General features: G+C 47.2%; 12 protein-coding genes across 12 annotated transcripts; 5 read left to right on the forward strand and 7 right to left on the reverse strand.

Moving 5' to 3' along the window:
• Window positions 1-41: 41 nt before the first annotated feature.
• Window positions 42-1,370, reverse strand: N7529_003044 (uncharacterized protein; the record flags this gene model as incomplete). Its single annotated transcript, XM_057238571.1, has 1 exon — window positions 42-1,370. The coding sequence occupies one exon, from the start codon at window positions 1,368-1,370 to the stop codon at window positions 42-44; it is 1,329 nt and encodes a 442-aa protein (XP_057101182.1).
• Window positions 1,371-2,134: 764 nt separating this feature from the next.
• Window positions 2,135-3,498, reverse strand: N7529_003045 (fatty acid desaturase; the record flags this gene model as incomplete). The annotated part of the gene is made up of 3 exons (XM_057238572.1): window positions 2,135-2,443; window positions 2,492-3,357; window positions 3,408-3,498. 3 exons carry the CDS (start codon window positions 3,496-3,498, stop codon window positions 2,135-2,137), a joined length of 1,266 nt encoding a protein of 421 aa, XP_057101183.1.
• An 872-nt stretch (window positions 3,499-4,370) lies between these two features.
• Window positions 4,371-4,565, forward strand: N7529_003046 (uncharacterized protein; the record flags this gene model as incomplete). Its single annotated transcript, XM_057238573.1, has 1 exon — window positions 4,371-4,565. One exon carries the CDS (start codon window positions 4,371-4,373, stop codon window positions 4,563-4,565), a length of 195 nt encoding a protein of 64 aa, XP_057101184.1.
• Window positions 4,566-6,466: 1,901 nt separating this feature from the next.
• On the forward strand, window positions 6,467-6,949 carry N7529_003047 (uncharacterized protein; the record flags this gene model as incomplete). Its single annotated transcript, XM_057238574.1, has 1 exon — window positions 6,467-6,949. One exon carries the CDS (start codon window positions 6,467-6,469, stop codon window positions 6,947-6,949), a length of 483 nt encoding a protein of 160 aa, XP_057101185.1.
• A 489-nt stretch (window positions 6,950-7,438) lies between these two features.
• N7529_003048 (sulfotransferase family protein) lies at window positions 7,439-8,170 on the reverse strand (the record flags this gene model as incomplete). Its single annotated transcript, XM_057238575.1, has 1 exon — window positions 7,439-8,170. The coding sequence occupies one exon, from the start codon at window positions 8,168-8,170 to the stop codon at window positions 7,439-7,441; it is 732 nt and encodes a 243-aa protein (XP_057101186.1).
• Window positions 8,171-9,343: 1,173 nt separating this feature from the next.
• On the reverse strand, window positions 9,344-9,568 carry N7529_003049 (uncharacterized protein; the record flags this gene model as incomplete). Its single annotated transcript, XM_057238576.1, has 1 exon — window positions 9,344-9,568. One exon carries the CDS (start codon window positions 9,566-9,568, stop codon window positions 9,344-9,346), a length of 225 nt encoding a protein of 74 aa, XP_057101187.1.
• Window positions 9,569-11,636: 2,068 nt separating this feature from the next.
• On the forward strand, window positions 11,637-12,182 carry N7529_003050 (putative NUDIX domain; the record flags this gene model as incomplete). The annotated part of the gene is made up of 1 exon (XM_057238577.1): window positions 11,637-12,182. One exon carries the CDS (start codon window positions 11,637-11,639, stop codon window positions 12,180-12,182), a length of 546 nt encoding a protein of 181 aa, XP_057101188.1.
• Window positions 12,183-14,313: 2,131 nt separating this feature from the next.
• On the forward strand, window positions 14,314-14,955 carry N7529_003051 (uncharacterized protein; the record flags this gene model as incomplete). The annotated part of the gene is made up of 3 exons (XM_057238578.1): window positions 14,314-14,602; window positions 14,662-14,766; window positions 14,843-14,955. The coding sequence occupies 3 exons, from the start codon at window positions 14,314-14,316 to the stop codon at window positions 14,953-14,955; spliced, it is 507 nt and encodes a 168-aa protein (XP_057101189.1).
• Window positions 14,956-15,255: 300 nt separating this feature from the next.
• N7529_003052 (Rieske [2Fe-2S] domain protein) lies at window positions 15,256-16,605 on the reverse strand (the record flags this gene model as incomplete). Its single annotated transcript, XM_057238579.1, has 1 exon — window positions 15,256-16,605. The coding sequence occupies one exon, from the start codon at window positions 16,603-16,605 to the stop codon at window positions 15,256-15,258; it is 1,350 nt and encodes a 449-aa protein (XP_057101190.1).
• An 843-nt stretch (window positions 16,606-17,448) lies between these two features.
• On the forward strand, window positions 17,449-19,625 carry N7529_003053 (uncharacterized protein; the record flags this gene model as incomplete). The annotated part of the gene is made up of 4 exons (XM_057238580.1): window positions 17,449-17,453; window positions 17,844-18,376; window positions 18,449-19,344; window positions 19,398-19,625. The coding sequence occupies 4 exons, from the start codon at window positions 17,449-17,451 to the stop codon at window positions 19,623-19,625; spliced, it is 1,662 nt and encodes a 553-aa protein (XP_057101191.1).
• A 1,790-nt stretch (window positions 19,626-21,415) lies between these two features.
• On the reverse strand, window positions 21,416-22,063 carry N7529_003054 (uncharacterized protein; the record flags this gene model as incomplete). The annotated part of the gene is made up of 1 exon (XM_057238581.1): window positions 21,416-22,063. One exon carries the CDS (start codon window positions 22,061-22,063, stop codon window positions 21,416-21,418), a length of 648 nt encoding a protein of 215 aa, XP_057101192.1.
• Window positions 22,064-24,068: 2,005 nt separating this feature from the next.
• On the reverse strand, window positions 24,069-25,988 carry N7529_003055 (WD40 repeat domain-containing protein; the record flags this gene model as incomplete). The annotated part of the gene is made up of 1 exon (XM_057238582.1): window positions 24,069-25,988. One exon carries the CDS (start codon window positions 25,986-25,988, stop codon window positions 24,069-24,071), a length of 1,920 nt encoding a protein of 639 aa, XP_057101193.1.
• Between the last annotated feature and the right edge of the window lie 96 nt (window positions 25,989-26,084).

Here is a 26,084-nt window from a genome sequence, read left to right on the forward strand (position 1 = left end):
CTCTCTCTCTCTCTCTACCAAACCAGCTCATTTCAGATGGGTCACTCCTTGATATTAGAAGTCACGACCTGGCCGTAATTACTCGGCGCAACACGATTACAAGGCACGCCGGAAGTATCCTGTCCAACAATGTTTGCACATTGATAAACCTCGTCCTGCAGGGTGGTCCCATACATCGGCAATCCAAGCGTGCTATTGACTGATTCAAGCTGAACGTTCTCAAACTTGATACCCGGGCACGGGTGCACATCAGAGCAATAAATCGAAGCACCAACGTTATATCTCGTGGTAGCCTTGATATTAGACCAAGTAATATCGGATATTGCCATCTTGGACGTGTTGCAGTATTTGCCATCTGCCTCGGTGTAGATGCACTGCGAGATCTGGATCGGCAGGGCGACGTTTGTCATGTCGAAGTTGCGATATGTTACATTTTTGACCACGCCGCTGCCACCACCGCCGGTGTCGCCGTTCAGGTTGTCATCGTTGATTATCCCTTGCCAAGTCTTGATGAAGGCGCCTTCCATACAGTTGATGCACTTTACATCCTCGAAAGTGACGTTCTCAACATAGTCGGGCATATCGGGGTACTGGCCGACAGAGCCGATGGTCATACCGAAGTTATCGTAGCAAGTGACATTCTTAACGAGCAGATTTGTGGTGTTCCCTTTAGCTGCAATACAGTCGTCTCCATTTTGAACAACGGCGTTCTCGACAAGGAGCATATCGCTGTTCCACGAGTCATAGCCGTCGGTGTTGACTGTTCCCCATTGGTCGTTGCTTGTTGCGTTGACGTATAGATTTGTGATTGAGACGTTTTGGCTGTAAGTGACGAATATTGCCCAGAACTGTGGTTGTATGATTCTTAGACCATCCACGAGTAGATTCTTAGATTCAAAGAAAGTAATACTGATCGGCCGACCTGGCTGGTTGCTTTGGTTCTGGTTTTCGGTGTACCATGCCTGACCTTGACCATTGTACCAACCGCCATCCGCACGGAAGGTAACATTTTCGCCGCCGAAGAGCCAGGCGGTTGACTGGTTCTGGAAGACGACGTCGTAGGAATGAGAGAGCCAGTAGGAGATGTCGGTCGAGAAACGGAGCTCCCCTCGAAGAGTCACGTCGCAATGGGCTAAATTTGTTGTATTCATCACTGAGTTGATGTTGAAAACACCATCAGTGAAGATCACATCGCCATTTTGGCCGCAAGTTGCGAAGGCCTGGTGGATTGAAGGTGCATCATCAATTGCCTGGCCATCGTGTCTGAGAGACTCCGGATATAGATAGCAAGTGGCCTTTTCATTGACCATGGTAGTGACTACATAGCCAGCAGCCGTGGCAGCTAGTGCCACCAAACGCAATAACAACATTTCAGACAGTACAGTGATATCTTGCCTGGTTGGCGTACTTTTTACTCTGGGAAGCTTTTGTACCGAAAGGCATGTTTCTATCCCAGGAGCACCGCGTCACACTGATTAAATTCCTGACTCATTAAAACATCAGGCCTATGAACGTCATGAAACTCCGAGTAAACAAAGGCCGTGATGTTACATCTTTCCCCGCATCGGGAAATGGACCAACCCCTTGATCGCCGGTTTGTTTGTTTCTCACGTGATTACCTTGGCGCTATTGGCGCAGATGACACTTTTTTATTCAGGCCATGAGGCCTGAAGGTGAAGCAGATGATTGGCGTGGGGGTAAATGAAGGATCATCGGCCATGAGGTGGAAGTATAATAGAATAGCATCATCACCACGAGACCCACTTACCGCCAGGTCGCGTGGGTTCAGGAACACAATATGCGGAGAAGATAGGGATTTCTAGGTAGAAAGAAAGGTCTGGAGAAATGGACAGTGTGTAAGGAATATTGTTTTGGGTCAAAGTGTCGAGTGTCGACATTCATGTTCAGGAAGGGCTTGGAATGCAACCGGGAAAACGGATTATACAGGATAGTATGGTAGGGCATGGTCTTCTGAGCGAAAAGAGAAGCGAAACGAGATTGCTGCAGATCTGGTCTCGGCAAATTCTATTGAATATGAATCTCTATAAACTTTTTGGCGAAGTGGTAGGATAGCATGCGAGGAGAACCCCTAGTGTAACAAAACGGCGCAAAAAATTCCCAAAGCCGAAGACTTTCATTCAGTTTTCTTCGAAGACGGCTTGGGGAATTTTCGCGTCCGACGGCGGAGCATCTCCACTCGTTCTTCCATAGTCCAATTAACTTGATCACCGATGGGAATCAAGCATTTAGCCAAATACTCGTAGTTCTTCCGAAGTAGGTTCACGGTGATGAAGATATAATCAACGTTCCGGAAAACCAGAGCGTCTTCTTTGGCGTATCGATCCTTTTGCTTGAGGAAGGCAACGGGGTGGTCTCTCCAGTGGCGACGTGGGTTGAGGTGATGAGAAGTGTGGTATCCATCATTGAATGAAAATCGATTACTCTGTTATTTGTTAGTTGTACTCTGATGATCGAGCAGAAAACAACTTACCGGAACATCAATCAAGGTTATACTCGACAGATAATCCGAGTCAGGGTCGGCCGGGTCCACAAAAGCATGTTGTCCCCAGTTGCCGACCATCAAGCCCAAGCGCATGACGGTAAGCGGAAGAATAAACACGAACGTGGTAGCTCGGGCATTGACATAATTGTACATCATATAAAGGGCAACATAGTTGCCGATCTCCCAAAACGCGCATTTAGCAGCATATTTGTACTGTCCTTTTCTCCAAAAGTACATGGGTAGTTCCAACCAGACAAAGAAGATAAAACGGCCAACATAGCAAAGGAAGTCGGGAACGCTATCGCGGTCATAATACATCGTTGTGCTCAGATCATCTCCACCATTGCCCTCAACGTGATGGTGCTTGATGTGGTGGTAGAAGTATGAGTTCCATGTATGGCCGTGCATCGGGTCCAAAAGGTAGGGGAAAAGTGTATCGATCCAGTAAAGTCTTGATGTAAGCACTCCATTCATATGGATGTGCTGATGCTTCATCAGGGTAAAAGCACCACAATAAAACAATTGCATGAGCCAGTGCAGGACACCGTGGAGGTAAGAGAAACGGTAATACAAAAGTGCACCACTAGGGACAATGGTGGTGAAATAGAGAATGAGGTGTGTAACCATGACCACGTCGGTCTGGAAACGCACGATACCTTTTGCCCAGTTGATATATGGTGTCAGCACATACTTCTGGATAGAGGCGGGTAGTTTGGCCCGCAGCAAAGGGGTATCCCAAAATTGGGAGACGGTAGGATCGAATTCCACATGAGATGGATCATTGAGATTCTCAAGTCTTTGGACTGTCTCTTCGGCGCTCAGCTTGTCTTCCAAAGGCTTGGCGGTGGTATTGCCTGCATATGTGTCAGATTACTCCTTAATGCACATGCAGGGATGAACTTACCATCGGAGCTGGGAGTCGGTTCAACGATAGCATTGATCACCAATTTATCCTGGTAGGTAAGCTGGGGATCCGTATACGTGGATGGATCCATGATGTCTGGTAATCAAGGGGCGACAGCCTAGTTTTTGGTCAATCCTGTCGATGCCGTCCGATGCCGGGCGGGAACATACCCGTGTCGGTCAAGAGAGCGTCCGGAGATGATTTAGTTATTTCAAATCAATTGATAAAGCCCTAGAAACATTTTACAAAGATAAAAGGTTGTAACCGTCTCTTGAGCAGTAATCATCCCATTAAGACAACGCGTCAGGGGCCTACGCGAAGAGATTTCGGGAGCTTTGAACAGTGGGTCCGGGGGCCGTCGAGTTATTTTAAGAGCAACAACACCATCGTCTGTTTTTCTAAAGTATCACAATAGCTGTGGCATGTCAAAATAAATCTTTCCATACTTATCCGGAAAGGGTCTCCAGATTTAATGTGGTCTGATCATCGTAATCATCTATATGCGCTCGATATTTCAATTTCGTCACATGTAACCATCCATCCCTCTTGAACACAGAAAATCAACATTCTGTGATACTGAAAATTGGACAACTACGTAACAACGAATTGCGGTGAGATTTTTGTTTCTCAACATATATAGTTCTATATAGAAAGTCGGTAAATATACATGTATTTATGACCGATGTTCTTATTAGACTTCTACAAAGCCCCAAGGTTGCGGTCTGTGAAAGTTCAATTCTCAAAATCTTTGATTTTTGTGCATACTATCCATAGTTAGTCCATTAAAATTTATCAATCTATATCAATCTATATCAATCTATAAATTTTAGTAATCAGTATAGGATGTTCTGTGACTACTTCCATGATGATCATCAATTTCAGTTGTTGAGATAGCCCCTGAACCTGCAGTGACCGCCATCCCTTGGTGGAACGGGTGGCGCCGAAGGGCTACCCACGTTGTAAATGTCCCTCCAGGGCTTGAACTTTGAACGTCTCGGGGCCCATATGAACGTTGCAGAGCAGAGTTCCGTTCGAGGCATATTCGGCCGAATTGGCGTTAGGACTGAACCCGAGAACGAAATTGCCGCTGTCCAGGATTTGCATTTATCCGCTGTTATCCGTCAAGACCTTGTTCGGACTGGTGTATTCCTACACTAGTTGCATCGTCGTGTTTTCTGTATCCAGAAGTACTGTGATTCCCCGAGTGAGACCTGTGACAGTAAGACCTGGGCAGTTCCCGTTAACGAATATGGATATTCTTTGCCAATTATCATGGAATCGAGCATGATGTTGACCGTTAAATGTGACCGCGACGCCCCCAGACAGGTCTTTGAACATTTTCACTTTCTCACTACCTTTCTCACTAAGCTTCCAGATAACAGCGCCGGTCTGCCCATTCACATAGACCACATAGCTCAGCGTTCGACACCAGATGAGAAATTGCCTAGTGTGTCTTTTTCGATGCTGTTGATATAGAATAGGGCCACCCCATGCCCAGGTCTATTCGGTATTGGCCGTGATCTCCATGATCTATGAGCAGATGACTCCTGAATCCCGCTGAATAATTGCCTCTCCTCCTAATCCGCTTACACATTTTAACCCTGAAGTAAGCTCCGCCCGAAAGCTACTTGCTATACTGGATGAATCCGAGAAGAACCGCACCGGGGGGGGAGGGGAATAGGGTGGTCGGCGAGTCCGATTGGGCGCGCGAACTTGCAGGGGCGACGGTGAGAGTAAGCAAAATGACCCGATCTCATATTAACTAACCTTAACTTAATTATGCGTGTTACCCCGAGTAAAAACTATACCAGGCCGAAAATGCGATGCGAGCTGTAAGACCTGCATGCAGAACAACAAGATTATAATTGAGTCTAGCTAAGTTATATGAGAATTTCATGAATTAGAGATAAGACTTGTTTGAGGTGCAGCTCCTTGTCTCCAAAGGGAAAGATAGGTGTCTCTGTATCCAACCAATTGTCAGCAGTCTGCATCGAACACGAGGCTTTGATTAAGTGGCGTCGGGGTAACGGCACAGGATTGGCTCCATTTATGACCTTAGATCGTTAGCATGTACCTGATTTGGTCCCTGGATGCACAAGGTCCATCTCTTAATGCATAACTTATCGGTTAAATTTACCAATTTGATAGTAAGTACCTGTTAGTAAATAAGCCCAGCTAAGCATTCTTGGCGATGTTAAAACCCGCCTGCTCCATCATGAATCTTGGCCATGAAATAAATCATCAAAAGCTTTGACAACTTCAAATTATGGGTGTCATGAAATCTGCCGCCCTGGCACAGGCTCTGTTCTTGTCTCTGGCCTACGCTGATGCGTCAAACCTGAATCCCAACGGCAAGGGCTGTGTCGATCCCAGTGGCTATCTTCAATGCTATGAAAAGAATGTCAACCAGCTTACACAATGCATGATAGATGCAAAAAAGACCTGCTCCGGGGATTCACTCCCGGAGTGTGAATTGGCCTGTGGAAATGTTCAGTTAGCTGCGAATATTGGCTGTTGGCTGACGAGTTGCTGGAATCAGGTCTATCCACCCCTCACTCTTACCCGTCTCTCTTCTAATATCGGTATCATAGGTGTACTCATGTGCTTACCAGGAAACTGCGCTACAATACCTCGACGGTGCAGATAGAGTACAAGGCTCGCTAGATATCCCTTACTATCCAGCACCAGATAATGCTCCTGGCGGATGCGGTAAGATGCCGATTTGCAAACAAAAGCTTGTAGCAGCCAAGATGCACGCACTGACAAGTTTTTGAATGCAGTGTGTAATCTGGGCTACATCTGGGGAAACTTTACAGTGATTTACCCAAGCCTGAGCTGCAGTTCATATGACATCGTCTCTTCCGGTACTAGCACTGTCGCCAGCTGTGAGTGTTGTTTGGAGTCATCCATATTGTCCAAGTGAGTCATGCACTAGTCCTGCGAGAATCGTATTTCTCCCAAACGAATTGAACCATCAGTCTAACCAGATGACATTTTCAATGCATAGCATTATCGATACATGTCCCCACAACGACCTCTCCGACCTTCCCATCGATATAATGCTTAACAGCTTTGAAGGTGGCTATAACCTGTCGGCGTCCGATCAATGCTCCGTCCTTTCCGACGGTACCGGCAGCCAGTGCACCTCATTCAACTTTGACACTTATGCAACTAAGTGGTACAACCCAGGGCAACTTCCCTCGGGATTTCCGGGAACAGCGTCTCTCTCAGAAACCACCGCCGGGGGAAGTCTGACAAGTGCGCCAGAACCGTACACATTTTCGCTCTTTCCAGCTTATACCTCCGTCATTACCCCGGCCCCATATAATGCGAAAGCTGTCACTGCGACAAACACGGGAACTGCCGTTGAGACCGCTACCGGAACCGCGACTACAGGGAAAGGCTCTGCGAGCTCTGCGACGCCTAGCAAGGGTGCTGCAAGGAGTCTTGCATCTCCTATTAGCTTCAACTTTGGTGTCTGGAGTCAAGCTGTATATATGATTGCCTCTGCATTTTTGTTGGGTGTAGCATTGGTCCTGTAGATGGCCCAACACAGGCAATTTCTATTTCATGCTGTTCCCATGGAAGTCCATGTATGGTATAGCTCATGAGATTCTTGCATATATGCAATGACTCTCGAATGATCAATTTAATATTGAAAGATTTACCTCATGTCAATTTGGTATTATATCGGCTAGCGACCGAGAAGCCAGCCGCAGCAAGGCCAATTTGAGCAACATGCGTTTGCGCTTGATGGTGCCGGTGCTGGAGGGGTTCAAACGGGAGTTATCTTGTAATATGTCATTCAGCCTGGAGCCTAGTCAGTCGATGTTTTGCTCAGCAGGGCTCTTGGCCGGATTCCTCTATGACGCCAAGCGTGCGTTATCTGATCTGATCCGCAAAGATCGACAGGTACTGTGCCGATATTGGCTCGGGCCATTACAGCTATTTCAACGCTAGTCAAATTGAAGAAGTATCGTTCATGAACACATTCATAAATGGATACACGACCCACTATATCATAAGGGCAATCAACGTGCCAACATTGACCAGTTCTTCCGCAAAAGAAAGGCCCCAACTCCCACAGCTAGGCCTAGCCCAGTCCATTGCACGATCGTGCGGATTGCACCAGCCATTGCCAAATCCATGTGGTGTTGGAATTCAGCGGTCGGGTAGGCCTTAGGCCAAGATTCATCATCGGGCACGGGCTCATCGAGGAACTCGCACAGCTCCTTCCATCCATCCTTTCCAGTTTCGAACTCCAAGAGTCTGCTTTTAGGGATAGCGGCACGTATCTGCTCATAGTGGTCAAGGTAAGCCTGTTTAACAACTGCCTCTTCATAGTTGTTTCCGCAAAAGATCTTCCACACAAGCTCCGAATTCCGAAACAGTGGCCCGAGTACTTTGGAGTCCATATGTTGCCAAACGCGAAAGAACGGAATTCGCATGAACTTGAAAACTGTCGCATCGGCCGATTTATGCCACGCGTCTACATCCCGGTTCGTCAATATGATTTTGGCATCTGGGTAGGCTGCGGCTAGATCTTTCCAGAACAGACACGCTGGAACGTCCAGGACGGCGTCATATGATCCGATCAAACGATCAAACTCCTCGGTGCTGTATGCTGGTTTTTTCTCAGGATGGGTATTGAAGAAATTACATTCCATTGCTTCGATCCAGAGATTGAAGTCGCGAGGGGGGTTCTTGAAGCATTCTGAACCGTGGTAGGGGTTGTATCCAAGTTTTCGAAGGGCGATGGTCATGGCTGAAGATGGGGTCAAGTCAATATCGACCTTTAATCTCTCGCTTTTACCTCTGCTCACAATTTGTGCCCGTTCTAGCCATACCCATACACAATACACGCATTGGCTTGACGCGGAGATCGGGCTCATTATCAATTAATCGTGACATGACTGTTTGGTTGACGAAAATTGTTTTTGAGGTTCTTGTCAAAGGAGGGGTTCCCAGCTTTGGATACCAACATCTATTATATATGAGAGAGTGAAATATGAATGGGGAAGAGAAATATCCTGGATCGGAATGATGGGCTGCATGGTCACACGACATAATTGTCAAACTGTAATTTGCCACGTTTGCGGAGAAGCAGCAAATTATCTGCACCGCCTTTGCTTGTGTATATTTGATACTCGATAGATTTTCCAGAATCGCATGGTCGATGCCTCTAATACTTGGATGATACTTAAGTCGGTTAGCTCTCACTGCGAATGAACTTTCTTTATGTCCGTAACCACCATCTCAACGTGACAGCTGCATAGCGTTGTATTCATATTTTGAATAATTTGTATGTGAGATACTAAGCTGCCCTATGAAAAGTTCTGAAGGCAAGTTCAGCAAGGGTAGATCCTTCTAATCCGGGCCGGCAAGCAATGGGCCCAAAGAATAACACGTCCGGACTCCAAGGTTACACAATATCAGAAAAAAGAGCCCAAGATCTAGTCCACTGGAGTTTTGAAGGCCAGGATAGCCTCTAAAAGGCGAACACTAGCTCTTTAATCTTATGATGCCTAATAATTGTATAAGCTGGGCCTGTGTTGTTTATCCATTTCAGCAGGACCGCTGCTATTTCGGTGCCCCACGTCCAACATTTCTATCACACCCAAGTACCTTGAATTCACTTTCTCTGCTCAGAGCACTGATACGTCATCACATATCTGCGCCCCTACAATGGAAGAAAGGTCGGAGAGGGTGCCTTGCATTTGCGTAATGGTAAAGGAAGAACTATCATAGGGGAAACCGTTACCAAGGGCCCAACCCAAAATTAAACACTAAGAAGAAAGCTAGTGACAGTCCAAATTCAGAGGGTTGGCTACAACCCCTAAAGACCCACAGAGCCACTTTAGCCAACTGTCACTCACAAGCGTAGCTCTGCAGATCCACGTGATGACTGCAATCCCCTGAAGACTCGCAAGGTTGAATCAAGCCGCTGAGCCCTTTTCGGTACCGTACTGGTAGTGAGGAGCATCGGTAGTGTCGACATTGCGCTTGGCTGGCTCTTCTTTGCTGTACCAGTAGTGAGGAGCACCGGCGGCATCTACTGTGGACTCAACACTATACTGCGAAGTGACGTCCATAATTGGGCTTGCATTAGCTACAGTAGCAAGCCCCGCAAGAATGACGGAGGAAACAATGATAGAGCGCATGATTGAGAGCTAAAGTGCACGGCCTTTTGGAGACATAGGAGCTTGTAGAGGCCACTTAGGCACAGATCTCCTTACCAAGAACCTAGTTGCCGCTTTCTAACCATTTTTCCAACCGCGCTCCTTGACATCAACATCTAAGCTCGACTCCCTTTCATGTTCTACTTTTGTTATTGATGGATAACAGCCCGAGCCACTTATTGAGGCTTTGGAGGAATTTCCGTACGCCCATATATTCAAAGATCGACGAAGAACCCATGCTAGGGACTCCGCACATGGTGTGACAAAAAATAACGATGGACCATAGGCGCCGTTTGGGACAGGGCAGTCTTTTGTGTTAACTGCCATTCTAATCTTCTCATTCCTTGCCGGGATGAGGTTCAAACAACCAAATGATCAGCAATGTGCAAAGCAACTATCGATCTACTGTTAGTCCCCAGTCTCCCTCCATTGGGACAATTGACTCATTCCTCTCTAAGCCCCGCTTCTTAGCGCTGTGGAGTACGAAGAAGTCACATTTGACGGGTCTTTCAGAGGTAGCAATCGATTTAAAGGGCTTCCAAGTCCAGAAATTGATGCAGCCTGGAAGAATATCACGAACTGTATGTTCCGAGAAATGAAAAGCGACAACAGCCAAATGGAAAGATCCCATCTAATAAATTTTAGTGAAAATTTTCAAAGTGGATGTTCAGAATGCCTCTTCGATGAGAAAGAATATAACCACTCTTGTGGAAGCAACAGATTCTGAAAGTCAATGGTTTACAGGCAATTTGGAAGTATTTCATCAGGTATGTTACTAGAAACGAAGAATACATAAGATGAGGCCCCTGTTACTAAAAAATAAATTAGCTCCATTGCGTGGATTTCGTTCGGCAATACACGTACCAAGACTATAATAACAGTTCAGAGCACAAGTCACCCTGGCTCTCGGAAAATGCAGAGGTTGTTCGTGTTCATATTGGTAAGTCATATCATTGTTGCTTAAATCTCATTTTTCCTGTCGGTGGAAGCTTACCAATAATAGATCACTGCCTCGATATTCTCAGACAGGCCATCCAATGTTATGGCGATACCACTGTTATCACATTTGATTGGATGAAAAACCGATCAACCCCCTATCCTAACTTCTACACAAGGCATAAATGTCGGAAGCTTGGGCCGCTATCTAATTGGGTTACAGAACATCTAGAGGGCAACGGAGAAGAATGGCTTGAAAAGCCCGATGGTGTGTGTACCTGAGATTGAACATGAACATGGGCACTAATACTGAATTTCAACTAAATGAGTCTTTAACCCCAGAGCTAAGAGTAAACATCTCTTTAGTGACTGATAAGGGGTTTCTTTTATTATTTCCGGATAGGCAGCTACCGTCTTCTTTATAGTTATTAGATATCTGGAGGCGGAGCTTCTTGCCAAGACGGTATAGGTAGGCCCTCATCAGCAGCTGCTTCTCTACTGCTATCCAATCAATACCAGTGCCCTCAAAGCGCTTGTTCAGATCACAAATGGGAGCTGTCATCTACAGATACCAAAAGATTAGTAACATTCAGTCTCACCCATCGGTTGCGGGGTATATTCCGCCATAAAATACCATCAGCCTCCTCCTTTAACCGTTCCATCCAAGCAGCAGCAAGTATAGGTCTTGTTCCATGTCCTTCAAATCCCCATGGCAAAAGCAAGCAACGAAGCGACTACGGCAACGAGGAGCAAGCGAAGCGCGATGCCGAGGCTATCCAACTATTTTAGTTGCAGCCCTGGAGTAGCTTATCTCCCTGTTGCCTAGCGCAGGCACTCTTACAGATCTTTATACACCAGAGCAAGGAGGGTTGGTTGATCGCAGAACTACTGTCATTGCCAACTTCGTCCGAGGTGGATTCCCGTCAATTGGCGCACCCCACGACCGAAGGGCGGTGTGGAGTGGAGATTTTCCTACCATGGCTCCAACTTATATAGTTCCTTCTGGCATCTAACCCTTTTTCTTTTCACTGGTGAGTATCGAGCACATGCTTTTAACCAACATGGTTATACACTGACTGAGAATCTTACTAACGGACTGTGCTAGTGGTCCATAATGGCAACTTCACCCAAAATCACCACCCAATACGCTTCGGAACAATTTGTAGAAAGCTGCGGGGCCATCCTATTCGACTTATCGGTCAATCAAAACAAGACTGTGTGCCTTATTCATTACCGCGCGAAGAACGAATGGCTTCTTGCCAAGGGACGCCGCAACTGTGGTGAATCCAGGCACGAGGCCGCACTGCGTGAAGTCGGCGAAGAGACCGGCTATCGAGCCCACCTCTATCCCGTCAAAATGTATACCCGTGCACCTCCGATCGACGAGCAGGGCCACATGCCCGACGAACCTCGATCTTATCCAGATCTCACCGAGCCATTTATGGTGACTATACGGCAGTTAGGCGGTGACAGTGAGAGCAATGTCAAAATCATTTGGTGGTATATCGCTACTCTTGATGAAGGTGAAGTTGCTGGATCGCGTGACGGTGAAGATGAGTTCACGCCAGTGTTCTTTTCTTTGAAAGAGGCAGTGGAGAAGCTTAGCTTTGAGAATGATCGTGCGGTCCTTCGGAAGGCGGTTGCATTAGTGGAAACTTGATTTGGTCAATAATTCTCGTAATTTGATTTAGAAGGGAAAGCGGAATATTGTCGAAGGATCACCCGGGACCTCGGCCCTCCGGTCCATTTGAATCGAGTCAATATGGTGCGAAGACCAATATGGATGATGGTGTGAAAGTACAGGTACATACCACTTCGCTTATGCAGGCATCTTGGTCGAGTTTGAGGTAGATACATATAAATTATTGGTCGATGTGGGATGATGCATGGGCATTGATATTCAGAAACTGCCCAGGTGGTCCTGGATGATTATAGCCCCGAGGTAGGACATTTGTTTGCAGGCTTATTTTCTGCTGACACATGAATGGGGGATCACTAACATCAGTATAATATAGAATACATTTGTATCTCTTTGGAGAGCCGGATTTGGTGTAAATTTCTGCCCATGAACTTGACTCTGAGGTATGGCAGACTACAAGATACCTGATTACTGTTTCTGTGGGAAATGCAGGGTTTAATTGAGGGTCCGATAACCCCTACCAAGGGTGCGCCGATAGAACTGGATAGCTACCATGAATGCAGTCAAAGCACTGCCCCTACGAGGGATATTGTTGGCTGCGAGACTTCACATAAATTTCTCCCAAGTCTTTATGACATGAAACTAGCCCTTCCACCTGGAGTATCATAGGCCACAAATCAAGCACCAAAGGCAGGGCTCTGGCACCGACGGCGACACAATTCAATAGGATGTGTCTTAGCTATTTTCGAATCAGTATTCTTTTCCCACTCGGTCGATGGCACGAGCACCCGAGAGGTCTCAGAAAACCAGGAATGGTGCATCATTAGCCCAGCCCAACCCGCCTAAAGGCGACATCATTGTTTCGAGGACTTTCCATTTTCAGGTGGTCTGCGATACTCAAATGACGTGAGAAATCGACATCAGCACAGGTGAGTTTCTTGGCTATGGCCAACCTTGGTTGCAACTGCACATCGTGATATCGGTGGACTGAAGAGCTTGGGGATAGGGGTCGCGGTGGAAGGAGCTAAAGACAAGGGTGACTGACTATATTGGGTGGATATTTGTGGTTTGAAAGGCTCACTTGAAAATTTAAAGTTTCTGAGAATTCAGAATTACTAAAGAATAGTTTGCAAGATCGGAAGGGCGCAGAAGTGCAGCTTAAGTCGTGTAGGTCGCAAATTCTTTACCTTCGGTATACCCGAGATATGACATAGGTTTGCGGTTGTGGAACAAGTCTATTTTTCTTTAGCTATATTTATGTTCGTGCTACGAAGTACTAACTATTTAGTATATAGTTGTGTATCTTAAGATTGAAATAGGTTGATGCGACCTGGAAGAGTTACTAAATAGAGACGGATCAAGACCGAGAGAGGCATGTGGATTAGGCAAAATGCCTCTAAAACTAAGGGATTTAGTGAAAATTTTGGCTTCCTTTGTTCTCTTTTTCAGTTCACATCTGAATACTACAATCTTGTACTACATGCCTGATGTAGATGCATATCTAGCGCTTACCACTAAGCAAATTCTAGCATATGGTCTGAGGAACAGTATGATGTCTTAGATTATATAGAGATTCAAATGAACATCAAAAGATCATAGATGATCAGCGGGAGGGAAATGTCTCACATCCCCACTGCCAAATTCATTAGTTTCGCGTAGTTCCTCGCAACCCCATGCCACTAAGGCTTGATCTAGTAGGATTTTCGCCACCTCCGCACCTCACTGGTGCAAAGCCACGTTTAGCATCTCCATCGACATCATCATCAAAGCACGATGTGATGTGTTTTTCTAGTCGATATTGATTTCCCCGGGTCTTGTTATTGTGAGCCGTACACCTCCGAATGGAGGAATGTAGACGGAAAGGAGCTCGCGCTGACTTTCCGCTAGGGTTTTTTTTTTAGCAAAAAAAGAAAAGCAAGGAATTGAAGAATCAGCCGAAAATATCGTATGTTGAATGATGTGCTGTATCTCCACTGTACGTGCACGAGGGAACTTGAAAGAAATCCAATTGTGCATAAATATGTGTCTGCTCCCTACCTTGAATTGTTGACCAGCCTTTTGATTTTCGAACGAAACCTTCCACATCCCAACTTAAATTCACTTTGCCACTTCACTCAAAAACTTACACTTCACAACACCTGCACCTCCCACAATGAAATTCATCACCTCCCTCGTTATGCTGGCAGCCGCCGCCATCGCTGCACCCATCGCTAGCTCTTCACCCAAGCACTTCCACCTTAAGTCTACAGGCGCCACCAACGCAGAACACAACAACCTCTACGTCTACGCATACCACACGGGCGCAGGCCTCAACGACGCCGTCTTGACCTCAGACATCAACACAGCCAGCTCGGTATACCTGAATGGCACCAATGCCCTCTTTGACCTCAAGACTGAATTCCCCTGGGGAGTCGTTGCCGTCGGCGACACCAACTATGCCTGTGAGTACCCGGCCCTGAAAATCCCGGTTTGAAACTGGACTAACAGAAAATTCTTTCAGCCTGGGAACCTATTCTGATTAATGCCGGCCAAGGCAGCGATGGATTTTCAGTCAAGGGCAACAACTTCCAATGGTCGGAAGCCAGCGGCTTCGGTGGATGGCTCGGTAAGATGATCCCCCGCATATCTTTTTCTTGTTCTTCTCCACACGGCGATCGCGTTACGTTACTAACCTTCAACAGTTTGTGACTGGTATCACAACGCGCCCCAGCTCTTCTACCTGAACCGCTACTATAGCGCCACTATCCCCTCCAGCTGCAGCAAGGTTCAGCTGCAGGCCGAATACATTAACTAGATATGAGATTACGGTCGCGTTGGATTTGGATTCCTTTTTTTACGGCAATTATGATCAATGCCCAAGAACTTAATGTTTACTACTAGCTAATAGCAATTTTGAGCGATAATGAATGAGAAAATACTTTCGAGTTTGGAAATTGAATGCTTATGCTTCCGTGCTATGGTAATTCTGCTAGTGAAACACGGGGATATCACAAAAACACACTAGCAGGGACAAAAGGGTGGTGCAAAGCACCGATCGCATCATATCGTGATTGAACGTTAAGCTTTTTTTTGTGTCTTCTATGGAGCACTATGCTCATGAAGCCATAATCCCCGGGCTCGGGCCACCGGGGTTATCGTAATAGCGCTTATCCATGCCCGCCTGCAGGCGAGCCTCCTCGTTGAACGGCCCCCGGATCGGGCCGCTGAAATGCTTCTTCACATTCGCCCGGAAGACCTGAACGGGGTCCGTTCCTTCTTGGTCACAGATCCACGTCAGCCACCGGTGTCCGGTGGTGACATGCGTGATCTCATCGTTGTGAATGACCTCCAGTGCCTCCACGCTCTCTGCGTCGCCGGCCTTGCGGAACTTCGCAATAGTCATGGGGTTGACGTCCAGACCGCGGGCCTCGTGCACCAGTGCGATAATGCTGATTCTGGCGCGCAGGTCGTACGCTGTTTCCGTTGCCGATTGCCAAAGACTGTGATGGACTGGCAGCGAGCCGAAAGCAGCGCCCATTTCCTCTAGTCGGGTGCGGAGGAGAGAGAAGTGCTTGGCCTCGTCGCTTGCGACCTTCAGCCAGTCGTGGAAGAACGCGCGCGGTAGCTCTTGCGAGGTACCTTCTGTTTGAAAGGTCGCGAATCGAATGCAGATATCGATTGCTAGATCGATGGCCCACAGCTCGATGTTGGCTAGTGCGTGCAGCATGGCGATCCGGCTCTTCAGGGTGCCACCCCGTCCTGCTTTGGGCATTTGCCCTGGGGTCACGGTTTCCATTTTCTCACGCGGCGGCTGGTCGGGCGGGAGAACAGTGCCTCTGCCCAGTGGCATGGGCGAGTCTGTGCCTTCTCTAGCTGTGAAAATGGAGAAAAGATGTGTAGCCAGTTCAATCTTGTGCTCGGGATTAGCAGTATTCAAAATGTGAGCGGCCCAGTCGCATAGCGTCGCGTCGTCATTAAGATACTTCGCCGTGCCGGGTTCTTCGCGGCTAATAGGCGTAGTGGTAGGATTCTCCACAGGCCGCGGATGCTTGAGTTTGACCTTTTCACTGACAGGGTCGACGCTGGCAAGCGAGACAGTGCACCCCTCCTCGGTCGGGAAATCGAGTGAAACAAACTCGCCCCGCACATCGACCGGGAAAGTACAGGCTTTGATGCCGACGCTCGACTCTCCGGTCTCTACGTTGAAATCGTAGGCGTGCCACGGGCAAGACACGACATATGCGGAATCCTCAATATCGACCGAGGAGTCTGCCATGGGTCCGCCGGCATGCGGGCATTCCGCTTCCATGGCGTAGTAGGACCAGCCATCGCTGGTCTCGTTGACTTTCAGATTAGATTGGTCAATTGTCGGTAGGCGAAACAATACAAGTTTCTTGCCTGTATCCAGCCGGACCACATATCTGGCCTGAGTAAAGTCAGACAGTTTGCCACAATTAATCCACATTGTAAAGTTGGCTGGAAGAGTCGGATGTGATACATATCTTGAGGCTTTTTTGGGAATCCAAATTTCACGTTCACGTGATTCATTATTCTTGGCGCTATATATACCAGGAGCTCCAACTTTTGTCCATTTCTTTGTCCACTGTACATCTTCGTTTTAGTTCGGTTGAGTCAGAACTTTTAAGATTCGTGGGCATCACTATTCAAATATTCGTTGGATTTTTTTCTAAAGAGCACATCGCTCAACCAGATACAAAAACAACTAGCTCCCCGACCAGCTTAGTTGTTAGTGTCAGAATAACTTTGACAGTTAGCTATACCCCTGTCCTCGAAAGCCTTAGTTCATTGTATAAGTCGCGTTGGCGTAGTACATTTCTCTTTTACACTAATGAATCAACCCTGGAGTTGGCTAGACCTCGAGACCTTCGCAGGTAAGAAAAAAAGGGATGGAAGAACAGAAATCTTGGTAAAACGGCTATAATATAGGTCCTAAGCCACAGGGTCATTTACAAAATCTCACACTGGTTCTAATTAAAATATGATAGGTCCAGAGGTCAATGCGAAGGCTTCACAGTGCCTTTCTATAAATATCAAAAGCCTCGATCCTCCTGGAGTAATAGAAAACAGGGAATAGGAAATGAGGAGAAAAGCGGTAAGCACATTTTGGATATATCTGTTGGAGAACATGTAAGACTGACTCGCCAAAATAAAGGACAAACAAAAAAAACATAGCTAGCGGCATCAAACGTAGGCGCCTAGCTCGCTAACCACCTATAACTAGCTAACTTACAATTCCTCCGAATTTATGCACGTTGAACGTTTTACCGTTTAGTTTCACCAATTAAACATGATGTAAAGAAGGTGTGTGTGGGCCTCATTTCTCTTCACTATTTCCCCCTAATCTGTTGTTCTTTGATCATTTTTTCTAAAAATTAAACTAAATGATTCTTCATGCCTAAGCTATAGCTATAAATTATATAAGTCCTTGGGCCTGTAGAAGCAGTTTTGTATGAGTTTCGACAAAGAAAGCAAACAATACCACGTGGCTGCGTATTATATCTTTCCATTGTCAACTTTTGTTTACCTTTTCGCTTTCCTCTATCAACACTCGCTGCACGCTTCTTCACGTGAAACCTTCATTGCAACAAACACTGATCGACTATGTGAAAAACCAGCAGACTATTTGCTATAATGTAAGCAGCCCAGTCCGATTTGGCGGTACAAACTGACTCTATACAACAGGAAAACCCTAACTACGGATGATAGAGGCTGTGACAGCTCGATCAACTGGGGAGCATATCGGGAGAACGCCTATGATCAACTACCACGATTCGACTCACTTCCTCACGGTGGAATTGCATTGATACGCTCCTACCAGACTGTCCTTGAGAGGAATGAAACATTCACACAATATTTCACAAAACAACACCTCGAAAGCTACGATGCAGAGGCAAACCTGAGGGAGCAAATGGGCATTCCTCCGTCTTTCTCTAACCCGGAGGATACTGCAAGCGAAGCGGGCCTAATGCTTAGCTGGGTTAACATTATCCGCCAGGGTGATTTCGAAATGCAATCTGATGGTTCTTTTCTCTGCCGCACACAGGGAAAGGTTGTTGAAATTGATAAGTCCCTGCATACTGCCATCGCTATCTACCGATCCATGCATCCTCTGACTAGCAATGCGTGGCCAAGTCACGCCGACGTGGATAAAGAGACCAAGATAAGTCTGGCAATTGAGGCCGATATCATGGAAGAGTTTAACAATCAATCAAAATGTCCGTCCTTGCTAATACATATACTCCATTAAACCGTGAATACTGTGCAAACTCATACTAACTAACGAACAGATTTGGACAAATTGAAGCAACTTAAACTTGCACTGAAGAGACGCCGGAAAACACTACAACGAAGTGTTGACCCACAAGCGTCTGCGAAGAAAGGGCAAATACCGCAAGGACTTCGAACCCAATACTCGACCCCATCCCAATTACACCCCAAGGTAACTGCTGAGCCTCATGATAGCCTTACACGACGATCATCAGAAAGCTCAGACGTGTCAACTGGCAGTGACATCTCCTTTACTGGTGGTCGCAATGGCCCGAAATCCATGAGTATCGACTCAAGTGACGCTCCGGATCTGAACATCACTGCCCGCACAGCAAACGATCAGAGCAAGGAAAATGAAAAGGAAAAGCCAGCATCTGCTTTGGGGAACGGAAACCAGGAGATTATCTTCATTGATGACAGCAGCAGCGTGCCATCAGCTCGAGTCACCCCAGTCAATGACGATCGGGGTAATATATCTAGCAAAGCCCTGTCGACAAAGCGTTCGCTCCGGGGCATTGACGACGAGGGCGTCACGAAACAATGTTCGAAAAAATCAAAAAGTGAGAACACCACGCCACCTCCAAATTCCGATACCCTAGACCAATGCAAGAAACCGCGGATGTTGAGCGAACAACCCCGGGAGTCCCACAAAGCCAAAGAGCGAAAACGAAAAAGGAAAAACTTCACTGAGTACGAGAAAGAAAATGCCCCAGCTTGGTTGCGAGCCCAATACGACGCCCACAGGCCCTCCGGTGAAATCGAGCGCGCATACGTCGATAAATTCGGCGTCCGCCACCGCAGCTCAACTCTGAAAAGCTGGCTAGAGCGAATGGAAGAACAAGCCCAAAATGCCGAAATGCAGCACCAATTGCCCACAGTTAGATCCCACCCCGAGAGCCTGATCGTGAAATTGAAAGTACATGTCCCAGAGCACCTTCATGCTGGATTCTTCAATGACACCCCTTACAGACTACTCCGCTCAGGCATGCGCCCAAGCCGCAGGCCCGCATAATGCCAGCAAGTGAAGGTGCTGATCCCGGAATCTTCTCGCCCGCCTACTTCTTCCCTTATCCTGAACCTGATTATCGTTTCTTGGGGGAACGCCGAGCCTCCTCCGCTGGGTACAGTCTGGATTTGCCCCGTCGACCATCTTTGCTTGGTAGCCCCTCGATCAAAAGCGGTCTGCCGAATGTTTAGTCTCAATGATGGGCTTTGCAAACTTTTTATCTATGAGTATGTACTGTGGTTTTATCTTAGCGCTGTGTCTGTTTGACTCACATGCTGACAGACATTCAGTATCATCTTTCACCGGTGATATTTCATTCTAGCGTCTACATTTCTCAAAGGTCTCTTCATGATTTGGATGGACGATACCAGAGTTTTTTTTTTCCTGTAATAGTATTGTGTTATATTACAAGCTGATTATCTTGGAAGCTTTTCTTCATGGAAAGCACAGACGTGTGTTGTTATCGGTCGAATACTTAATGAACTCATCGGAAATTGCATTTGGACTTATAGTAATAGTGTAGCATGAATAACTGTCCCGACATGAATAACTGAAAATTAGGATGAGTAGAAATGATCGGAGTAGGTCGCAATGCAGAGTGATGGCGGTAGGTAGATTTGATTCCGGATAGGCGAGGGCGAGAGAGCCTTATATATAGCAATACCTAGGCTTTATTGAATGGTGTCTAGCCTTCTAGGCTTGTCAATCACTGTCCGGTCAATTTTGTAAGAGAACTTCTCAGGCCCCGCACTTTATTCTTCAACAACCGCCACCACAATTGCCAGTTACATGTGTATAACTCTAGAAGCATATCCAGGTATAAAAACAGCGCTTAAGTAAAACAGTGGCTTAGAGGTCCAAGGCCTCACCGGTGATAAGTTTCAAGGGGCTCCTCGTGTGCTTCAAGCGTAAAAAGCAGACTGAGGAACACCGGTGCTGCCTCGTAGCTATCAAAATCAATCGGGCCTGTGACTTGACAAACAAACAAACGACTGGCGCCGAGGCTAAGGCAGATGTAAAACACTAGGGTTGTCTTGTGAATAGGCCATTAGGTAAACGGGTTGAGGCTATGGCTTTACAAGTCATCAGATAAGCTAGATCGCGTCAAACAGCGCATATAGATTATTAACAAAGAGATGCATAACTCTAAGAAAAAGCCATCTAAACCATAGGAAAGGCCCTAAAAAGGAAGGCTATAATAAATGATGTGGTTCTACGTGATGTACTTGGTCACTTTGATACCTAGTGGGACGCCCAATAAAAAATAAATGGTGTTAAAGAAGTGCACCGTAAATAGGTTGGGGCTGTGACTTTACAAACCAACAAATGGGTGATAACGCGTCCAATGGCACGCACGCATAGACAGAAACCGCGCTCACAAAAAGCAACTTAAGCCGCAGGATAGATGCTAAAAGGCTAACCGCTAGACCTGATACCTTGCTACTATATGTTTTAACAATTCCTTGGAGGTCAGGCCTATGCCATTAGCTTTTCACTTCAACCTCAGGTACCGAGTTCTTGATATGTCCGCTGTCCTAGAGCCATCTAAATGTAATCATCGCAAAACTGCAGCCAATATAAAGAATGCTGCTCTACTATGAGCGCTCTACAGTGAGGCAAGATAATCTTATGACCCGGGAAACCACAAGGGGGATTATGGACCGAATTAAAGGCAAAGTATTTAATACCAAATTTATCGAATGTTTGAACTTAGAAGAGGATAACAGGCATCAGAGGCTTTTGCAACTATCACCTACAAGGGATACCTGGAAGAATAAATGTGGACATGACAATGAGGAAGCTGCTACTCTTGAGCTGTCCTTATTGCGTGGACAATAGATTAACTAGTAGATTTGAGCCCAATGACTCAGTGATTCGTTTAAAGCATGAAGGTATGCATCTCTCAAAGCATCCATCAAATATAACATTCTTTCAAGTCCAGCAAAGACATTACAAGTATTATCAACAACGATTACGACCTCTAGAGGGCGAGAGCAAGACCCAGAACACCGGCAGCACCAGCAAGACCCATGGCAACACCAGTAGGGGCCGCACCGCCGTCAGACGTAGAGGATGCGGCAGAGCCGGAAGAACCAGCAGCAGATGACGAAGCAGCGTCGGAGCCTGTAGCAGAGGCGGAGGTCGAGGTGACGGTAACTTCTGAAGTAGACTCACTGGCAGATGAAGAGTCGGTGGTAGCGCCTGAAGTCGAGGCGCCGGAGCTTGAGGAGCCAGAGCTAGAGCCAGTGGCAGTAGCCTGGGGAGAGCTAGCAGCGGAACCGCTGGCACCGGAGCTTGTAGCCTCGGCGGCGATGGAGGAGGCGAATGAAGGGTAGTAACCCTCAACAGCGGTGGTGACGTACTCCTTCACGCTGTCTGGAAGGCTGCTGTACCAGGTGGGCCAAGAGTTGGAGACGAAGCCTTGCTCGACCTGCGACAGAAAGGCAGCTGTGTTGGTGGCCTCGGCCCAGAAAGAGCTTGGGACGGCGGTTGCGATGACTGCGATAATAGATGGGGGAATGTCGTATGGGGAATCAGTGTCGTCTCCAGACTCAAGGTTGTTGCTCTCGGCGGGGGCGGCAAGGGCCGCGCTCGCGAAGAGTAGGGCTGCAAGAGACTTGAATTGCATTATAACGGGTTGCAAGGGTATATATTGTATCAGATTTAGAACAGCGGAGGAAAATAGACTGAGAGATGGAAAAGAAGAGACACGGGAATCTGGGGGTACAATGCTTAAATACGCCCCCAAATCTCCAAATTCGAAATAAAATAATCGTGTAGCTGTGAGGCTCTCACTTGCTGAGCCCAAATCCACTCAAGACGCTATGTTCGCTGGTTCCACCATCAATTGCCAATCGTGAACATCGCCCCCAAGACCGCCGATCAACGATCAAAACAGGAAAAAGTGCCTAGCATCTTGACAATTCTGCGCCCTGCAAATTTGGGGGCCATGTTTTGGTCAAGTCTATCTCGCACGAGGTTGGTCGAAGTCTCATTTGCGCATCAATTCGGAAGCTCCAAAGCAGACTTGAAGGTGCGCACGGGGTTAATTGGTTATTCGTATGCCAAGTTGGTCTTCCTTTAGACCGACGCACACCTTCGTTTTGATATGCTGAGCATACACAACACTTGGCAAGCATGACATCATTTTTCGAGTGAGCCCTCAGAATCCACTGCTGCCTTGAGTGTACAACGTAATTGGATTGATTCACCGCGGTCTGTCCCGACAGTTCATTTCAAAATTATATTGAAGAATTTCAGAAAGTCCAATATATTGAACTGGCATGACGATTCGGCAATCTGCCAACGAATAAGGTTGATAACGATCAACATAGCCCATGTGTTCGTCGTGTAAAGGATATAGTTATTTATATACATTTGCACCTTCTCAAGAAGAGAAAATCACTTCACCTCATCGAATTCAAGCCTGAAATAGACTTTTGAATAACTTCAAGTGACCACTACGTCTTTCAGTTCTCGGCTTGCGTAATAACCCTTGGCCATGATTTGTCTGACGCAATAAACAACCCGTATTCGAGCTCATGCTTGGGTTTTGCTTTATGGAATTTATACCTCTTCAATTATGCAAGTGATTTTGCATACATCTTATAGTAGTGCAAATTCAAAGGACTTCTAGTGGGACATACTGATTCAATCTTCTGGAGGAGATTCAGCATCTCCACACGCTTGTTCAACCACATTCCAATTTCAGGGTGCAAAAAATTGAACCCAGTCCTTGTCTGCGGGGGCAGTGCATTTGCAGTGGCTTTGCCGCTGATGAAAATGACTATCGCTTGGTTCTACAAAGCAACCATGCTATACTTGACACAGTTTCCGTAGGGTCAAATAAATCGGCCTCATAAATTCACCATCTAGCCTTCATCTATTTGCTAAAGGGTGCTATCCCTACGGCCGAACGCGATCGGGAACCCGTCTTGGTCGAGTTGATCGACGAAAAGTGATGAGCTTGAAGCTCCAGAGACCGGAGCACGGTTTGACCGCCGGGCAAGTGGGGGCGATTGACGCTGCGAGGGCGTTGTTGGGGCATCCGACCGTCCTGTTAGCGTGCCTGCAGGTTCGGTGCGTGCTTTTATAGTCGACTCGCTGGTAAAATTCCTAGCCGATGAAGAGGAAAGGAGAGCGCTGAAAGAGCCATTGCATCGACTATGCCTGTGTCAGTGAACAAACCACAGGAACCAGGACTTTGAGTTACTTACACCACTCGGGGTTGTTACAAATGGAAGAAAACGAGACTAATGGACTCTGAATTTTCGTCATGCTGAGGGGAGCTCTTGGCAAATCCGATATACTTTATTTCAAGACCCGTGCCTTCTAGTCCTATGAGATGGAACCACGTTAAACCGCGGTCCTGCATGACATTCGGTGCTTTTGCCTGGATGAGTAGAAGCCCTAGAGCGCAGATGAGTGAATGGGATCAGCGAATTGACTACTGGTTATTCTAACCTAAAAGAGTTGAAGAATCTCGGAAGAATGATATGCCTCTCTCAGGGCCGCCAAAATCTTGCACCATCGAGGACATTTTACTCATATAAGAAGAAACGTAGAGTGGCACAGGATCAAAGCCCACAGGAGCCGGTCATCGACACATGGAATGCACTCTTTCCAACAGACTGTCAGCCCCCACCAAGGACATGTAATAGTCTCGCAGAATCAAAGGTAAATACTAGTACTCGTCCTGAAGGACAACCAAGACATATTGTCGACAGTGACACGGCGGAAGTAAGTGAGCGGTACTCCGGTGGTAACCATACCAATTCCTTTGAGTTCCAAGTGATCCATCTACCATCGTCACTTATACTATATCCCTCAAATCTCGGCACTTCGGCATCGGTCCCGGTCGCTCTTATATCCGAAATTGAAGGTAAACAGATGGTACCATTGTCAGTTTCGAGATATGAGTTGGTAGTGTCGAACGATATTACATTAACTTTTCTTTTAACACGAAGAGTCTGTAGGCACTCGCCGCTGCTGACATTCCATACATGAATGAAACCGTCGTCTGATAAGACATTGACTGAAGCCGAGGCGATGATCTTAGAATCACGGGAGAAGGTGACCGAATTGACCAAGCCACTCTTGCCCTTGAGGGTCCGGATATATTGGCCGTTGCTTGCATCCCATACCGTGACGTTCTCATTGAGCGAGCCCGAAGCGATGTACTTGAAATCATAGGAGAAGGCGACCGAGCTAACCAAGCCGCTATGGCCCTTGAGGGTCCGGACGTATTGGCCGCTGCTTGCATCCCATACAGTAACGGTCTCATTGGGCGAACCAAAGGCGACGAGCTTAGAATCACGGGAAAAGGCGACCGAGTTGACCGAACCGTTCTGGCCCTTGAGGGTCTGGAGGCATTGACCGCTTTTAGTATCCCATATCTTAACGGTCTCGTCGCACGAAGCTGAGGCAAGGAGTTCAGAATCATAAGAGAAGACGACCGAAACAACCGGGCCGATATGGCCCTCAAGGGTTAGGAGGCAGTTCTCGTTACTGGTATCCCATACCCTGATAGTGCGGTCGTACGAAGCTGAGGCGAGGCGCTTAGAGTCATGAGAGAAGGCGAGGCGCTTAGAGTCATGAGAGAAGGCGACTGAATGAACCCGCCCGCTATGATCCTTGAGGGTCTGGGGGTATTGACCGCTGTTAGTATCCCACATCTTAACGGTCTCATCGCGCGAAGCTGAGGCGATGAGCTTTGAATCATGGGAGAAGGCGACTGAGTTGACCCAGCCACTATGGCCCTCAAGAGTTTGGAGGCATCTCTCGTTACGGGTATCCCACAACTTGATAGTGCGATCGTACGAAGCTGAGGCGAGGAGCTTAGAGTCATGAGAGAAGACGACTGAACTGACCGAGTCGCTATGGCCCTTAAGGATCTGGAGGCATCGGCCGTCCCTGGTATCCCATACCCTGATAGTGCGGTCGTACGAAGCTGAGGCGAGGCGCTGATAATCATGAGAGAAGGCGACTGAATGAACCCGGCCGCTATGGCCCTCGAATGTCTGGAGGCATTTCTCGCTCCCTAAATCCCACACCTTGACGGTCTCATCGTCCGAAGCTGAGGCAATGAACTTAGAATCATAAGAGAAGACGACCGAACTGACCAGGCCATTATGGTCTTTAAGGGTATGTAGGCATTTCTCGTTACTGATATCCCACACCTTAACAGTCTCATCGTACGAAGCTGAGGCAAGCAGTGTAGAATCATAAGAGAAGACGACCGAAACAACCGGGCCGATATGGCCCTCAAGGGTTAGGAGGCAGTTCTCGTTACTGGTATCCCACACTTTGATAGTGCGATCGTACGAAGCTGAGGCGAGGGACTTAGAATCATGAGAGAAAACAACCGAGTAGACCGAATCGCTATGGCCCTTGAGGGTTTGGAGGCATTTTCCACTGCTGGCATCCCACACCCTGATAGTGCGGTCGTGTGCCGCCGAAGCGATAAGCTTGCGTTGGCGGGAGAAGCCAACCGAAAGGACAGAGCTTCTATGGCCCTCGAGGCTCTGGAGGCAGGCGCTCCAACTCTCCTCCATTCTTGGCTTTCTAGTCATCCACACCGGTTCTTGTGATTTAAATTGAATTCTTGTTGCGCTCCCGGCCGGACTAAATATCAGTCCTGAAGCGTATAC

The sequence above is a fragment of the Penicillium soppii genome (assembly GCF_028829465.1).
Source record: "Penicillium soppii strain IBT 18220 chromosome Unknown utg000003l, whole genome shotgun sequence".
NCBI lineage: Eukaryota > Fungi > Ascomycota > Eurotiomycetes > Eurotiales > Aspergillaceae > Penicillium > Penicillium soppii.